The 17513-nt window shown below is 40.8% G+C and overlaps 1 protein-coding gene across 16 annotated transcripts in view; it reads left to right on the top strand.

Moving 5' to 3' along the window:
- TTLL5 (tubulin tyrosine ligase like 5) overlaps window positions 1-17513 on the top strand; it is a 300941-nt gene that overhangs the window by 137889 nt on the left and 145539 nt on the right. For 12 of the 16 annotated variants that reach the window (XM_087448166.1, XM_014784427.2, XM_014784432.2 and 9 more), the window contains one exon: window positions 209-396. In XM_087448166.1, the coding sequence (XP_087304292.1) occupies window positions 209-396 (188 nt within the window). The remainder of the gene's footprint in view (window positions 1-208; window positions 397-17513) is intronic. The other 4 variants (XM_087448160.1, XM_087448158.1, XM_087448164.1 and 1 more) reach the window with 1 other exon arrangement.

The raw sequence follows: 17513 nt of genomic DNA, 5'->3' as shown, positions 1-17513 counted from the left end.
TGCATGTCACAATTTGGTGGTCGGAAGAGTTTCTAGGGGATGGTAAGGATTTGGTTTTATTTTTGTGAGCATATGAAGATAGTTTGTTGCTCCTTAGATTGTCAAAGATCCCTAGGATTCAGTAAAGTCTCTGTTGGCTGAGATTTCTGTCATCATCCTGAGTTTTTCAGGGCTTTTTCCTAAGTGGGTGAAAACCTTTCTGTTTTAGCAGGTTCGTGCCATCCAACCAAGCAGCATTCAGGAGTAGCCAAAACACAGAAGGAGGGAGAAGATGGTTCTTCGCACAGCAAACGGTACAACCAAAGTATGGTGACAGCTGAACTTCAGCGGCTGGCCGAGAAGCAGGCAGCAAGGCAGTATTCTCCATCCACACACATCAGTCTCCTCACCCAGCAGGTATGGACGGTTTGGGGTGCCCAAGAGCTCTTTGGGCCCAAGGAGAGGATTAACGGCAGGGTATTCTGTCATTCCTTGTCTTTATGGATTCCCATAGATGATGCCTGTTGAATGAGTATAGTTCGTTTCAAGCTAAAGAATGAAAGTGTTCCTCTTGAGCTTTAAAAAAAGAGTTTCTGTTACAGGTATTGCAAAGTGAAGTCTGCTATTGGCTCTGATGTAGTTACTTCGTGGATAAACAGACTTGAATGTTCAGCTGTAAATATACTTTTAAAGGATCTTTAAAAATAACTTCCTCTTTGGTAAAATTTTCCAGTGAGTTCTAGTCTTCTAAATCTTTTTACCAGAATGCCGTAACATTACCTTTTACTTTTTTTTTTTTTTTATCGTAGCGCCTTTCATCTCATGATCTCAGGATGTTTTCTGGGTACTGATTAATGAATTATTTCAGTACACTCTTATTCAACACGTATCAGTCTCCCCATTTTACAGATGGGGAAACTGAGGCTGAAAGAAGTGATGTAATCAAAGTCATGTGGCAAGCTGGATGGATAACTAGGATTTTGACTTTAAGTTATATATCTAATAACAAGCTTATAACACAGTGAAGTTAGATGAAAGTTTCAAGAGCTTTGGGGTTCTTTTTACCCTTCTTTCTGATTATCCCCTTGGTGTTTACCTGGAATTTGAAGCCATATTTCCTCCTTTTCCTTAATGCAAAATGGCATCAAAGTCCTCCAAAGGAATTATTATAATTTAACTCCACAGTTATATTTTGCTACATCTGTGTTGTGTCGAATTCCTTAATTGGTGGCAACCCTGTAATGATAATCAAGTCTAGAAAAAAGTGAAGCTGACACCTACTTCAAGCGCATGTTAAAAGTAGGCAACACACTGCTCCCTGGTGGTGCCCTCCTTCTCTGTATAAAATTGAGGACCAAAATTCAAGATAAGCCTTAGCCTTACTTCAGCTTCATCTCAGTGTGTGAGTTTGTAATTAATTTTCTTTTTCAAATCCTTAATAGTTTGAAGGAAGTAAGTGAAGAGGCCGAATGTGAGATAGGAAGCAAAGAATCTTACAACGGTGGTGTTGACACTTGAAGGGGGTTGGGTAGTTAGATTTTAGTGATAGAATGATGGGAAGAGGGAATAGAATATCATGACCATGGTAGAATGGAAAGGAATTTTGAAATGTGAAGTAGCTATGAGGAAGGGAGAGGGCCAGTGATCTGCTACACTTTTTTCATTGGGTCATTGACTAGAGTATATGTTTCCAATTTATAAATGAGTAGCTAGAAGCACCAAGACATTAAGCAATTTTCTTTGCAATTGTAGTAAAAATCATAGCTAATATTAGTCTTTACATATTTTCAACTCCTGTCATTTGGTAGACTGCAAAACTTGCAAAATGACAGGATCCTGATGCTGTGGGAATCCAAAGTGATTGTATCCTAGTTGGGAAGTCATCCCCTTCGGTCCATCTGTCTTCCTAAGAAGAATTTCAGTGCCAGTAAATTAAAAGTCCGTCAGACTTCTCCTCGTAGGGATCTGAACTTGCCATTAGATGTCAGTCTTAACTTTTAGTGTCTTGGTAACAGGGTGGTTAGTGCTTGGTACAATACTGAGGGAGGTGCTGTAGTGTGTAATAAGCTGGGTGGAATAGTGGAAGGAGAGCTGGATTAGCCATCTAAAGACCTGCCTACTTCTGCCACTTACTAGCTGTGTGATCTTGGGCAATTCGCTCAACTTCTCTCAACATCACGGTCTTTATTTGTTGATGGGGGAACCTGTTGTATTTTCCCCAATTATCCTCCACTTTGAGGATAGTGTGCAAAAACCTCTTTGTAAAGTCAAAATGCCGTATGCTTGGAAAATATTGTTATTTGAGCCATAAAAGACTTTCAATAATAAATGATTTTTAATTTGATTTGAAATAAGTTTTAGGATAAAATATAGTGTTACCAAAATAAACTTTGTTATTGAAAAGCTCAATTGTATGTTATTGGGCCTCTTCCCCTCAGAGAAAATAATTTGTTAATTTGGAATTTGGTTAATTTGGAATTTGGAAAATTCTACCTTTTATTGTTCTTTTTCTGGTAAATAACTGATAACGTGTTATAATGACTTAATGTCAGCTCTGGTACATTTGTTTACCAGCCGTTTCCTTTTTTTTCCTAACTCTGTTTGGAAGAAAGTTTCTTACACTGCCTTAGTTTCTTACTCACTGAGGCAAGTGATACAATGTCCCTGGCTTTCTGCAGAGAGGTGGGCATCCCCACAGGAAGTGGTGGGGGCTCTGGTCTTCTCTCTGGACTGGGAGCGTGAAGGCTTACATTCAGCTTCATCAGAAACAACTTTGTGTCCAGTTATCACTTTAAATGCTTTTGATTTCCTCTTACCTGAGATTATTACCTTATTTTCAATTCCTATTTTGTGTTTTCTTTTCTTTTTTCATATATCCAGTAGGCTTAATGAGTATTTTCTTTTCGTCCTCCATTTTTTTGATAAGATAATTCTGGATATATTTATTCCTTCTATTGTTTCTAACTGGTTATTTTCTTGTTTTATCTTTAATTTCCTTCCTTCTGCTTTCCCTAGCTTTGTTTTGTTATTTGCTCCCAATATCTTGAGTTGGGTACTTTATTTATTTATTTTCACTCATTCTTGTTTTTTACTATATTTAAAGCTGTGAATTTTTCTCCGAGTGTTACTGTAATTATAGCACATAAACTCTGGTATATCTTTACATTTTTTTCTGGGGAGAGTGTTAAGAGACGTACTAAATGAGGAAAGCTGATTTTAAATTATTTGTGCTACTTTGGAAAATGAGTATAAAAATTGAAATCCTTGGGTATTGCTAAAAAATCATATTGTCTCTCATTTCAACTGCTTAGCCCGTTAAAGGTTTTAGTGGCATTCTCCATAAAACTTTTTATTCAAATGTCTTTTTTCTATTTATTCATTCAAAAACATTTTATTAAGTTCTTTAGAGTGTTCCAGACTTTGGTACTAAGCCATAGGAATGATATAAGACTTAGTCCTTGGCATGAAATAATTCACACTCTGGTGAGGGTGACAGCCACATAAACACATGGTAATGACAGTGTGATTGTCACTGTGAATGCATGACACAGATATTTCTAGGGAATAACAAAACCACCGAAAGGGGTACCTAACCCAGCCTGTGGGTAGGAGTGGGAAGAAGGCCAAAACAGCCCTCTTGGAAGAGATTACACCTAAACTGAATCTTAAAGGTAGGCAGGTGGGTGGCAGAAGAAGGGTAGGGCAGGATCCAGAATAAAAGCTAGCATGTGTGTATGTGGGGAAACACATGTGGTTAGTGGTGTTGGAGGATGGGGAGTAAGCAGGGAGCAGCTACAGTGGAAGCGGGAGGAGAAGACAAGGGCTGGTTCTAGAAGAGCTTTGAATGCCCTGTGAAGGAGCTTACCCTCCATCTCATTGATGGTGGGGAGCCGCAAAGACACAATCAGCTTTGCCTCTTAGCTGAATCCCTCAGGTTGCTGGCAGGAAAGCGGATTAGAGGATGAAGCAATGTAACCCCGTTTTTCCTCCGTGCTCACAGGTGAAGATGCTGAGGGACAGCCAACTAGCCAGACGTAAAGAAGCATAGTACTCTGATAACCCAAAAATTTGATAATAAAACTTGAGGTTACCCAGAATTTACATTAGGGGCTAGACTCTTATGAATTTGTATGGCTGAAAACAGAACCTCATTTACCTTGTAATTACTTTTACTACTTCTGTGATGTAGTTAACTTTGTTTGTATCCTAGAATACATAAGAATATCAAACTTTCCCTGCCACCTGAAGAGGCCACGTTCACCACTTCAGAAATGTTTGTGCCAGCACAAGTATGCATAAAATATGAAGAGATACATGTTCTTAACATAGGATTATTCAACAGATACCTTACAGATCTGAGCAGAGAGCAGGTGAAATTTAGTTCTTTCCCTTGGCGCATGAGAGGCTGGTTATCTTTTGGGGATGAGGTCCTTTGGCAATCAGTCTGTACATCCTTGAAAGCAGGGTTTTCTAGAAGCATCTGTAGCCTCTTGAGAGGAGCACTGTGGAGGCTGAGAGGGTGCTGGAGTCAAGCTTCAGTGTAAGGTCTCACTACCTCTGCCTCACTCCGTGCTGGGAGAGGTGTGCTTTACAACTGCAGCACTGCACAGACGTAGCCCTTTGTGGTTTTTGCTGTTAGTGAACAGAAGAATGTGGCGAATTAGCCCAGCTCTGTGGTGAGGAGTGGGAGGCAGGGAATCAGAGAGCACTGGCCCTCTCTGTGCGGGCCAGTGTGAGATTTCAGGACCCAACTATCATTAGGAGCAGCTCCAGCATTTCCAGCCTGGGAGTTTAATCAAAGGGATAACAGCAGACCACCCAGGCGAGGGCTCCAAGGCGAACGAATGTGCTGTGTCAGTCTCTGTTCCCCAGCCAGCCAGTGCCCGGGATGTGGCCAGGCCTCCTGGAAATGTGCTGACAGATACGTAGGAGGGAGGAGACACTTTTTACTTCTCACATTTTTCATTTAGATGGAGAATGGAAAAGAAAACCATTCAGTTTCTTTCCTTTGTTGCAACGTACCCTAATAGTCCTAGAGAAGGGTATATGCTGAGGTATAGAATGTTCGGTTCACACCAGTTACTCCTTCACTCGCCTTCATTCATATACAGAGGAATTCTTTATCATTTCTTCTGCTTCAGCAGCTGCCATTGTAGTCATGCTAATTTATTCAGGGTCCGCAGTGGACCTTGAGTGAATCTCAGTTTCAGAAATTCCAACTTGAAGGTGGAATTGGCAGAGAGGGAGCTAACTTTTTGAAATGATTACAGATGTTCTCTAGGTTTGAGGCAAATGGCACCCAGTTTATCACAGGCTCTGGCATTTGGCGCTGGAAACTTTCTTCCTGCCTTCTTGGCTTATCTAGACACATTTGAACTACTGTACATTTGTGTTCTGATTTTGTGGTAGGTTTCTAAGTCTAGCTTCTCTTTTGTTCTGTATTCCTTTTTGATAGAAAAAGTTACTCTTCTTTGTATGATATACGTTACTCTTTCCAATTTCTAGAGACAGAAAAGGATAAATGGAAAAAGCAGAAGCTCCTGAGTCATTGAGACCTTGACAAGTTACTTAACCTCCTTGTACCTTGATTTCCTTATCCGTAAGATGGGACGATTTTAGTATCAAGACTAATTCTCCTCCTGGATTCTTGTGCTTCTCCACTCTAGGACCTAGCTCCAATTGATCCTGTCGAATTTTCTAACTCTTCTATGTCTCTCGAGGCTTTAAACCCCCAGTGTTTCTTAGTTCCTTGGGCTACTGCATGCTGTCTTGTTCTAAAATAACCTTTCTTTTGCCCTGCCAACTTCTCAAGCTCTTGTCTTTTCTGTACTGCCAAACTTCTTTTAAAGTAACATGCCCTTGCTACCCCCAATCCCCCTCCCCGTCCACCTCCGCACTTAATCTTGCTGTCTGACTTCATCTCTTGCCATTTTATCCAGCTCTCTTTTCGAGAGTCGCTGATGACCTTGGCATTGCCAGCTTCGGTCACCTGCTTTTACTCCTCCTCCTCCATGTGGCACTAGTATTGACCACTTCCTATGTGAAAACTTCCCTTAGCTTCTCCAACCTTTCAATAATTCCTGAGAGTGCATTTCTTCCTCTTCTTTCCCCTAAAAAGTAGATTCCATTTTCAACATTTTTTTAGAAGCCACTGGTGTATAGACCACAAATGTATAAAACTGACAACTCCAGAGTCTCTCTGATTGAAGAAGGTGGGATGATGCCTGGGCATCTGCTTCTCCCTGCTCTTCACAGGTATCCTTTAACATACCTCTGAATTCCAGGGCACAATAGAACTTTTTTTTTTCTCTCTATAGTTTCCCCTTGGGTAGTTTCTTTTCCCATAGCTTCATCTGGTACCGTTCTGTGGATTTCTCCCAAATATGCCTCCTTAGTTTGAACCTCTTTGCTGAGTGCCAGGTCCAAATTTCCAACTGCCTGCTAGACATTTCCACCTAACTGTATTACCAGCATCCAAAATATCCAACATGTTTCGAAAATACTCAAAAAAATATTCAATATGTCTAAAACCTATTTGTTCTCCTCCTTTTTTTCCCTTCTTTGTTAGTGACTGTGCAATTCTCCTAGGGATTTAGGTATGGAGCCTTTGATTTATCATTGTCTTTCTTTGCTTCCTCAATCTCTGTATGTCCAGGCAGTTGCCAAGTTTTGTTGATTCTGACTCTCTAATGTCTCTGATATATATCTTCTCTGTTTCACTTTCACATCTACTGTCCTGCTTAAGGCCTTAATTATCTCTCCGCTGGACAGCTGCAATTACCTCCTAAATGGTCTCCCAGCCAGTCTCCTCCTATTCACCCTAGTCTTTGCTCTAAAGGAGTCTTTCTAAATCACAAGTCTGATAATAATACTCCTCTGCTCAAGAATCTCGAGGGGGCTTCCTGTTATCTACAATGTGAAGCCCACGCTATTAAATGTTATTCAAAGCCTTTATTTAGAATCTGGCTCCAGGCTACTTCTCCAGCCTGTCTGTCTCCCAACACACATATTTTTGTGCAGCACAACCAAATCTTCTGTTAGTCTCCATGCCTTAGTTTACGCTGTCTTCTCATAGGAAATGTTCCCCAGTTACCATGTCTAACCTTATGCATCTGTCCAGGCTCAACATAGATGCCACTTCACTTGTATGCATGCCATTTCACTCATCGCACCGCGTATATTCAGATTGCTGTTGCCTTTAATAGACAGCGAGGTCTTTCAGGGTAGTGTCCTTTGCTGCCTCAAAAGCTGACTCCTGGGTGCTACTCAGTAAATGTGCTGATTCTCCTGGACTGTAAAGTACTTGATTGAGGATGGGGACGATGTCCATTTTTTTCACCAGAATTTTCCAGCCTGGTATATAATATGCACTCAATACATGTTTTTTGAATAAATAAATGGATGAAGAACCCCCTGCTGCCCCAGCCAGAGGTCATCTCCATTCTCTATGCTCCTTTAGGCCTTCTTTAGTCACTCTCTATAACAAATCTATTATAGTTATTTTGCATCTCTTCTTTCCTGTTGACTTATAAACTACGTGATGTAGTTTAGTTATAAACTACAGGCTTGCTAAGTTGAAAAGAATTTCTTTTCTGTGTTTTGTTGATTTTTATATTTTTTTAAAAACTATTGCTCTTCATTCTTTTTTTATTGACATTACCATACCTGTTCTTCATAATAAAGCAGCTGACATGCATTGAATGTCTACTTTGTACTAGGCTCTGTGCTCAATACTTTATATGCATTATCTCTTTAACCCTGTGAGGTAGGTACTTATTTTTTACAGATGAAGAAAGTAGAAGCTGGAAGGATAAGTGACTCTGCTAAGGTCACACAAATGGCGAGTGACTGAACCAGGACTCTACACCAGGTCTATATGACTCCGTGCTTTTTCTCTCATTCTTTTTCTGCCTCTTCCTGTTTGAATCAGGACTCTAACCTCTCATCAGACTAAAATGGCGGAGCTTAACACTGTGAGCCTGTCGTTCCTGCGCATTGCTGCAGAGTTGTAGCCAAGCCAGTGCTTGAGCCTACAGAGAGAAGCGAGGAATTGAACTTCCTCTGTTTTCATGATTAGAAATACTTCTTCACTCCCCAAAGCAAGTTGAGAAATGTGTAGCTCTGTCCAGATTATCAGTTATTTGTTGAGTGAACTCCTCATCAGATTATTTTATGGTGAAGTCAACTGATCCTTTGAGCAGGCGAAATTCATCCTTGTTAATCCCCGAAGATTCAATAAGTGTGGATCTATTTATCACGGTGGCAGCAGCCCCCATCGACGCACAAAATCTGAATGTATAATTTGGAAGCACTGCAAAGGGATTTGGCCATTTTGTAAAGCTTCCCAGGAATGTCTTTGGCAAATCTTGTTCTCGATTTTGGAACACTAAATGTCTATATGTATATGTATATTATGTAAATGACGAAGTTCAACAGAGAGAGGAGATATGACCAGAGAACTCAGTGCTAATGTATCAGAACTGCAGCGAGTCCCCGCTTTCCCTAACCCCTTTTAACGTTTGGTTAACATTATCACCCTTATGTCCTGGTGATTGGAGTGTAGATTTCTTGAGGTTTATTTTATCAGCATCCAGGAATCCATACAGGAGTTGAAACTGCCTTAAAACATGTTCACTGTTGTGGCTAATGATTTCTTAAATGCTCATGAAGTGCCCTCAGAGGAGGGTTTAAAAATGTAGCTGTTGAAGGATGATTATTTTCATGTTCTTGATTGAATACGGTCTCTAATATTTCTCCAGTGGTGAAAATCTTATAGTAAATGCAGATCTGGCACTTTCGGTTTTCCTTTTCTTTTCAGTGAAACAGATCTTGGTCCACTGGTGTTTCCTATTCAAGGATTGCCTTTTGTTCTAGCAACATATACTAAAATAAGTCAGGAAGGACTAGCCACAGCATTTCCTTATTCCAAATCATTTAGAGCCCCATGGTCAGGGAAATGAAAAGTTCTGTGGCATGCTCAATTGATCCAGCCTTTGGATATGAATGACACAGAGAGCATTATTCTCAAGAGGGTATTGATGTAGTTCTGAGGACAGTATGAATGCAGATTTGGATAAAGTTATCTTTATATCAGTCTGAGTGATTCTTAACCTTTTTGGAGTCAGAGATCCCTTTGAGAATTGAATGAAAACTATATTCTTTTTCCTGAAAAAAATGTACATTCAAACTTAGAAATCTGTATTGATTTCAAAGTGTTCATAGACACCCCCCAACTAGGCTTCCTTTTAATGCCCTTTGGACCTATGGTCTCCAAGTTAAAAACCTCTGAAAACTTTTAGATAGCATATGGCCCTTAATATCAATAATTTGGCCAAACATGATTGCTCCAAATTTGTGATCATCTTTGCATCACACATTCTGTGATATGCCCCCCCCACTAGGCTGTAATCTCCATGAATGCAAGGATATTTGTTTTTATTTTTTCATTGTTCTATCCTCAATGCCTGAAAGAATGCCAAGCACAGAGTAGGTGTCTGATAAATATTTGTTGAATTAATAAAATGATCTTGTGAAACCTAATCTCTCGACCTCATCAGACGAGAATTATCTAAGATTCTGTGGACCGTGCTCTAATGAGGAAATTGAGCTAGCCAAGATTGTAAGCTGCGTTGGGAATGCTATGCCACCGATTTGCTCACGTGCTAAGCTAATGTTGAATTTCCATTTCCATTTTGACAAATAAGGGACATGAAATTTGCAAACAGCCTTAGTGAACCTAAGGTTCACTCAGCGAATCTCAAATCGAGTATTAGCCCTTTGCAGTCTCAGTGCCAAGAAGAAACGTATAATATACGCATTGTGCAGACAGGGGCCAAAATCTGTATGTCAAAGCTATTATTTCACCCCTTTGAGGACCTTGCCCAAGGCTTCAAGACCAGGCAGAAATCATCTCTAAAATTATTCAGGGTACTAGCAAGAGCAACACTTATCTCTCATTTTAGTCACTGATTATTTTATTTCCCTTACTTCCAAAGCAGGCCCTCCCTTGTGGTCTACGCAAAAAGGGGTAATTTGGAACCTTTCATTTCCTTGCTAGCCTTGCAGTGACATTAATCACTTTTCTACTCATTGTGAAACTAACTGCTAGCCGGAGAGAGAGGGAGTGTGTATGTTCGAGAGTAGATAAGACCCACTTCCTTCACTATATAAATGCTTTTGTGCCTGCTGGGCTACACTCTGGGGATACAACAGTGAATAAGATACAGTCCCTCTCCTAAAGGAGCATGTAATTTGTGGGCAAGATATGCAAATAAACCTGCAATTACAATACAAAATATGACATGAAGTTCTTTCAACTGTACCACTGCACTCTTAAAGCAGTTTAATGGCAAGGATCCTTTACAGCTGAGGAAGGTCTTTTATGAAAAGTAAGTTTAACATTGGCAAGTGCAAGGTGGTAGTGACAAGATTTCAGGATCCTGCTGTGACGAAGTGGTTTGAAGGACCTTCCTAGGGCCAATGATGAAACACCGAACAAGCTTCCGATGTTTCAATTTCCAGGTTGGAGATAATCCCTGCCTCTCCTGGCATAGGTGTATATCTATTTTCTGGTTGTGTTTTTCCCAAGCAACAGTGATAAACCTTGGTACTGTGTTAAGAAAGGTAAAAGTCATGTGAAAATCTACAGGCCCCAGTCAGAGGAGGGGTTTTGCCACTACATTGTAGACAAACCGTATCTATAGAAATGTAGAATTCTTTTTTTTTTAAAGATTTTATTTATTTATTTATTTTTCCCCCAAAGCCTCAGTAGATAGTTGTATGTCATAGCTGCACATCCTTCTAGTTGCTGTATGTGGGATGTGGCCTCAGCATGGCCGGAGAAGCCATGCGTTGGTGCACGGCCAGGATCCGAACCCGGGCCGCCAGCAGCGGAGCGCGCGCACTTAACCGCTAAGCCACGGGGCCGGCCCAAAATGTAGAATTCTATGTCTGCTATGAGTAGAGTGTCTTGTCCTTAGGGACCGATAGCACATGTGTACACAGAGGCAGATGCTGGTTAACGATTGATCTGGTGGAGGACTCGAGGCTTCCACACTGGATACCGGCATCTTAATTTTTTCATTAACCTGGTTGTTTTTTCAAATATCTACTAAAACCTCACCATCTTTAAATGTCAGTTTGTTTGGTTTTGTTGTTCCATGGTGGAGCTGGAAGTTACTGCGCACATGCTCATTAAACACTGATGCAGACAGAGCTGGGGCTGGATCCAGGATTCCGTTGTCACTACCTTGAGTTTCAGGAGAAGACACCAGAGAGGATCCTCTAGGCCAAAGCCTCCTCTTAATCACTCTAAGGTTTTTGGCTCCAAACTCCTGAGTGGAATCCCTAGCTTTGGTGACTTGAGCTAGACAGTATATGATCCAGTGTCTTTTGCCTACCAGGCCTAAGGCCTAGACCAAAGCCATGTAGTCAGCCTCCTGGCACCTTCCCCCCAGACCCACCTCCTTTTTTTTTTTTTTTTAAAGATTTTATTTATTTATTTTTCCCCCCAAAGCCCCAGTAGATAGTTGTATGTCGTAGCTGCACATCCTTTTAGTTGCTGTATGTGGGACGCGGCCTCAGCATGGCCGGAGAAGCGGTGCGTCGGTGCGCGCCCGAGATCTGAACCCGGGCCGCCAGCAGCGGAGCGCGCGCACTTAACCGCTAAGCCAGGGGGCCGGCCCATCAGACCCACCTCCTAATCTTGATCCTCAAACCATTTTACTGTTGAGGAGAGGCATGAAAAGATAAATCTAAGGAAAGGCACATTTTCCCATAAGGTCCTAGAAAAAAGCTGGCCTCAGATGCCCACTCTTTGACCTTCCCTTCTTATATGGCAGGCAGCTCCATCTTGCCTTACCAGCTGCATGGGAAGATGTAATCCAAAAGAGGACTAATCCTAAAAGAAAACGTGAACAATGAGCACATGAACTCAAGAGCTTTCTTTTATCATCAGATCACAAATGCAGTTCTCCAGTCCCAAGGTCCACCACCCTTCCTTAGCCTGGGAGGGAAGTAAGGGGAGACCAGCAGTAGTGTGTCCTGCATCCCAGCCTTATTACCTCTTGCCTGACTGTTGTGACTCTCAACTGATCCCAACTTTCTAGGCATGTAATATACAACGTGATGGCTGTGGCTAACACTGCTGTATGATATGTAGGAAAGTTGTTAAGAGTAAATCCTGAGAGTTCTCATCACAACGAGAAAATTTTTTTTCCTTTATTTCTTCTTTCTTTTCTTTTTATTATATCCATATGAGAAGATAGATGTTAGCTGAACCTATTGTAATCATTTCACAGTATATGTAAATCAAACTATCATGCTGTATGCCTTAAACCTATACAGTGACATATGCCGATTATTTCTCAATAAAACTGGAAAAAAATAAAAACAATCTGAACTTTCCTTATTAGCCCCTTTCAACCCATCCCACAAAACAGAACTAGGTTTACCACACACAGCACAGTTCTGACATAGCACTTCTCTATCAGAACCCTTGAGCAAACTTGCTGTTGTCTACTTGATCAGGGGCAGAATCTTTAGTCTGGCATTCAAGGACCTCTCCAAATTGGTTTTCTGTCTGTTCCTATCTTCTGTTGCTCTAAGCTTTAGCCACATTAGACTCCTGTCTGTTTCTCATTCTCCCTGCATTTTAACTTATGCTTTTTTTTTTTCCACCTAGGGACCACCCTCCCCTCATCCCCGCCCCGCACACCAATTCTCCCACCTATCCTTTTAGGCCCAGCTCAGATACCTTCTTTGAATTTCCTTAGCACTTTTATTATGGCACTTACTACATTCTGGAGGCCTTAAATACTGCTATTTGTCTAGATGTCTTGCCTTACTTAACAGAGTACACATTCCTTGATAGCTTGAGGGCAGGAGCTGCATTTTAATCTGTATATACCCTTAGGACTTTACCCAAGGCCTTGCCTATGATAGGCAATACAGTAAATATTTATTGCAATATCTTTAGGTTTGGACTTCTTTTGAGCATTCAGGACTGTGGCATTTCTAGAGGATGCCAACTAGAGCAACAGTGATCTAGTTAGGCCTGTCTCCAGATCCTCTTTGGATACCAAAAGGTTATATATCTGGGTAGGTGGTGGGTATATTCTGGGAAGCCATCAGGGCAATACCATCATATTTTAATTATAGCGCTGGCAGCAGCGCCACTTTTAGCAAACAGCCGTAACAAGCAGTAACACTTGGGCGGGCCAGCCGCCGGAAATTGGCATCCTCTCTGTTTCTCCTACCCCCTTTTCAATCCATCACCTGTATTTATTCCCGCTGTAATTTAAACACCTGTCTAGGTGGAATGCATGCAATGTGTCCCTACCCCACACATTCAGATATTTGCTCACCTGCCTTATTCGGACGGCTGGCTCTAAAATAAACAGTGTTTTGGTACTAAAAGAAAAAATGCACTTAGGTCACCGTGGCAGTGGACATGAGGAAGGGAACAGGACTGGAACCTCTGGATAAGCCACTCCAGGAAAGTGGGAGCAGAGGAAGAGGAGGAGGAGGACAAGGGGTGAAATATCTGCCAACAGGCCCCAAGGCTCAGGCAGTGGTGGGATCCCATGACTAGATTCCCACAGGCAGTCATTCACTTAGCTAACCAGCTAGAGAAAGAAAGGCGGAGGTGGAAGAATATTTAACAAGCTGATTGTTTGGAGGCTTAAATGTCTTGGTTTATTTTTAATGACCACTCTTTCTCATGGCAGGATAGCAAGTAGACTTGGAATTTTCTGAAGCTTGTTCTAAACCGTGTTATCCATTTTTGCATCCTTGGCATATTGAATGGTTACTCCTGTTAATGTTTGAGTATCCAAACAACACTGAAAAATAGTAAAACCTTAAAGTTCCTCATAGAATTATTTTCTCTACTCCTTCCCCTTTGTTGCTTTATATCTTGTTCCTCACCCCATTAAGGACATTTCTACTAGTTTTTGGAAGATCCTCTGAGCTTTATGGAGAAGCATTGAATGGTTCCTCTTTCCTGTTCTTTCCTTTTCTCCCTCCCCTTAACAAGTGTTTCATGAACATTAAGATGCAGGTGAATTACCTGTGGCTCTTGTCAAATGCAGATTTTGGTCCACTGGGGCTGAGGCTGGTCTGAGAGTCTGCATTTTTGACAAGCTCCCAGGTGGTGCAGATGCCTCTGGTCCGCAGGTGGAATTGTAAGTTCCAGGCTCAATGATACAAGACAGTGGGAGTAACAGTGGTTAAAACTACAAGATTGGGAGATTTTGCATTGGGCAGTTCAGGAATTGAAGCTAGGGGCTGACACGTAACACTTATTTGTTCTTGAGCAAGTTATTTTACCTCTCAATCTCAATTTCCCCATCTATAAATGAGGGCAATAATTGTACCTATGTAACAAAATTGTCTTGAAGATTAAATGAGTTTTATATATATATAATGTGCTTAGAACAATGTCTGGCAAAAACTAACTGTTCATTAAATTTAGCCATCAGTAATGCTAATATGATTTTGTTGTCATTATTACTGTTATTGTAGTGGAACCTGAAAGGTTTCATATTTGCATAAAAGTTGATTATGGTAGAACACGTTAGAGGTCCAAACATAGACTTATAAGGTTCCTACATGTGTGTACTGACTTTTGCACATAAAGATTTTGATGTCCATTATCAATAAGGCATGTTCTTTGAGTCATAGTTTCAGTAATTAAAATGGGTTTTATTTAAACTATCCCATCTGTCTTCCAGATTCTGTGTGACCTGTGGCATGAATTCACAAGTTGCCAGCCTAGATTTAGTAGCATAGATTCTGGTTATTAGCCCAGAAAAGCCGACTAGCCCAGTGGCTACAACCTTCACCTTAATAGCGTAATACTCTTAACAAAATGATGAGCCACCTATTTTGTGCCTGGTCCTATGTCTTTTTGTGCTGTAAGCCTACCCTTGTTTAAAATTCTTTAGCAGTGAAACGTTAATCATTGTTGCAAATCAAGTATATATAAATACCGTTTTCCACTTTCGCTCCATCTGATCAAAGCTGGTTTTGTGATGTTACCTGGAGAAATACAGATGGACAGAGAAGCAGGTGCAGCCTGATGACAGCTATATTCTTCATCCTCTGTCCTGCTAGGGAAGAAACCTCCAATATGAACCCTAATTGGCTTGTAGAGGTTGTTAAGGTCTGGTCCAATGCTGGGAGATTTGCCCTGCCCTTAGGTCTTCCCTAGTCAAGGTGTTTCTAGGGTCAAAAGTGATGCTTGGGTCTATTTTAGTTCAGTGACTCCTGCCCATCCTGGAAAAAGCTGAGAAGCTGAGAGGAAAAACTAAAGGCTTTCTTAATTCACTTAATCTAGAGATAATTTGTTTGCACCAAACTTTAGCAAGGCATAAATCTGTACATATAAGATTCAGCCAGATCTGGTCAAGGCTCTAGAGCTGTGCTGTCCAATAGGGTAGCTACTTCCTGCATGTAGCTTTTTAAATTTAAGTTATATAATGTTTAATATCCAGTTCTTTGGTCACACCAGCCGCATTTCAAGTGCATGTGGCTAATAGCTACTGTATTGGACAGTGCAGATTATAGAACATTTCCATTGTCACAGTACATTCTATTGGATAGCACTGTTGTAGAAGAGGGATTGCAAATAGATTCATCCCCCTTGTCTCTTCTGATTGATTGGTGATGGCTGCCTGGAGGACTGTGTAAAGAAGATTCTGAGGCCATGTCTAAGTGAGCCCCAAGTTGTTTGATTATTTTTTGGCAATGTATGTTCTAGGAAGGCAAAGCTGGGGAGTGGGGAGTGGTTATAGCATAGGTGCTTAGTGTCTTCTAGACAAAACCACAGAAGTAAGAATAGAATATTTAGAGGGGTAGGTTGGTACTATTTAATAGAGACAGGTTATTTTTTTTAGCAGGAGTCCTTTGAAAAGACAGGTGAGAAGCTTCACAAGTTTTCTTATTCATTATGTAATCTCTCATTTAAGTAGTGGTCACTTTTGCTATTTGTTTTTTTTTTTTTTTTTGAGGAAGATCAGCCCTGAGCTAACATCCATGCCAATCCTCCTCTTTTTGCTGAGGAAGACTGGCCCTGGGCTAACATCTGTGCCCATCTTCCTCCACTTTATATGGGACGCCGCCACAGCATGGCCTGACAAGTGGTGCATTGGTGCGCGCCCGGGATCTGAACCCGGGCTGCCAGCAGCGGAGCGCGCACGCTTAACTGCTACGCCACAGGGCTGGCCCATTTTTGCTATTTCTCAAAATAAGTTGGCAATGATGTTTTGCTTTTGTGTAGAAGGAAATCAGAATAGCTGCCAGTTCTTAGTTTATCCATGAAATAAGGAAAGGATGTTATGTGAAGAAACAAAACCCACCAAGATTCCAAAATTAGTTTCATGTTCATGCCACCTTTTACTATACCTGCTAAAAAGAAACAAAACTGATTGAGGTTGGTTTTTCTTTGCTTCTTTAATATCTTCTCCTGAAGGATAACAAGAGAGAAACAAAATTTAAGGAAAAGTTGGTATAGTTTGGCATAAATCAATCCCTGTATAATCACTGTTTTCAGAATTTGAGGTCTGTATCTGATTATATTTTCAAAAATCTCTAATAATTAAGGGTAAGTAGGAATGTTTCCCTACTAGTTTCAAAACTAGAAAATGGATTTTAAAAAAAAAAGAGTCCCAGTTCTGCAACTATTATGTGACCTTGAGCAGATGACTTACCATAACCTCTCTGAGCCTTAGTTTCTCCATCTCTGAAATGGAGTAAATAGTATCTACCTCTGTGAGTAATGGGTAAGGAGTAAGTGAGGTATAAAACCTCACTTATAGGTGCCTGACACTACTACTGTAAAGACTCAAATGTTAAAACATATTGTTTGGAAAAAGTATATAGCACATGCGCTTGGAGAAGAACATTCCCTGTTCTAATCTTGGCCCTGCCACATAGTAGGTATGACTTATGTCTAGTTGTTTACCCTCTCTAGACTTTAGTTTCCTCTTGTAAAATGAGGGTAACAATAGAACCTACTGAAAAGACCTGCTCAGGGTTAAATGAGATACTGCACATCAAGATAATGCAAGGACGTCTGATAGATGGCACAGAGTGAGCATTCAGTAACTGTTAGCTATTATGATGAAAATGATGATGTTTAAATTAGAGGCAGCCTTGCCAAAAGAGAGAAGATTTATCAAATCTGATATCTTTTCTCTTTCCCATTCACTAATCTTCAAACTATACAGTTTATGCTAAACATGGTAAAGTGTGTACATTTTGTTTATTTTATTGCTGCTCCACTATAAATTATTAATAAGCCTCTTTCATTGGTTTTTTGGCACAGCTGACCTGAGGCGGTAATTGGAGAAGCTGTTAGTTATCATAAAGACCTTCTCACTTTGTAGTATTTTTACAAGCTGCAAGCTCATGTCTGATTTGAAAGGCCTGATGTTTAAGGCCAGGGATCAGAGCAGGAAGGAGGAGGGCTCAGGGTGGGGGTGGGGAATGACTTCAGTCCTGCAGGGTGTCTGTTTGATTGTCTGAGAACCTGT

Source organism: Ceratotherium simum, chromosome 24 (assembly GCF_057802395.1).
Source record: "Ceratotherium simum simum isolate JZ-2026a chromosome 24, ASM5780239v1, whole genome shotgun sequence".
NCBI classification, from domain to species: Eukaryota; Metazoa; Chordata; class Mammalia; order Perissodactyla; family Rhinocerotidae; genus Ceratotherium; species Ceratotherium simum.
The sequence above is the reverse complement of the archived record's forward strand: the minus strand, read 5'-3'. Positions and strand labels throughout refer to the sequence as shown.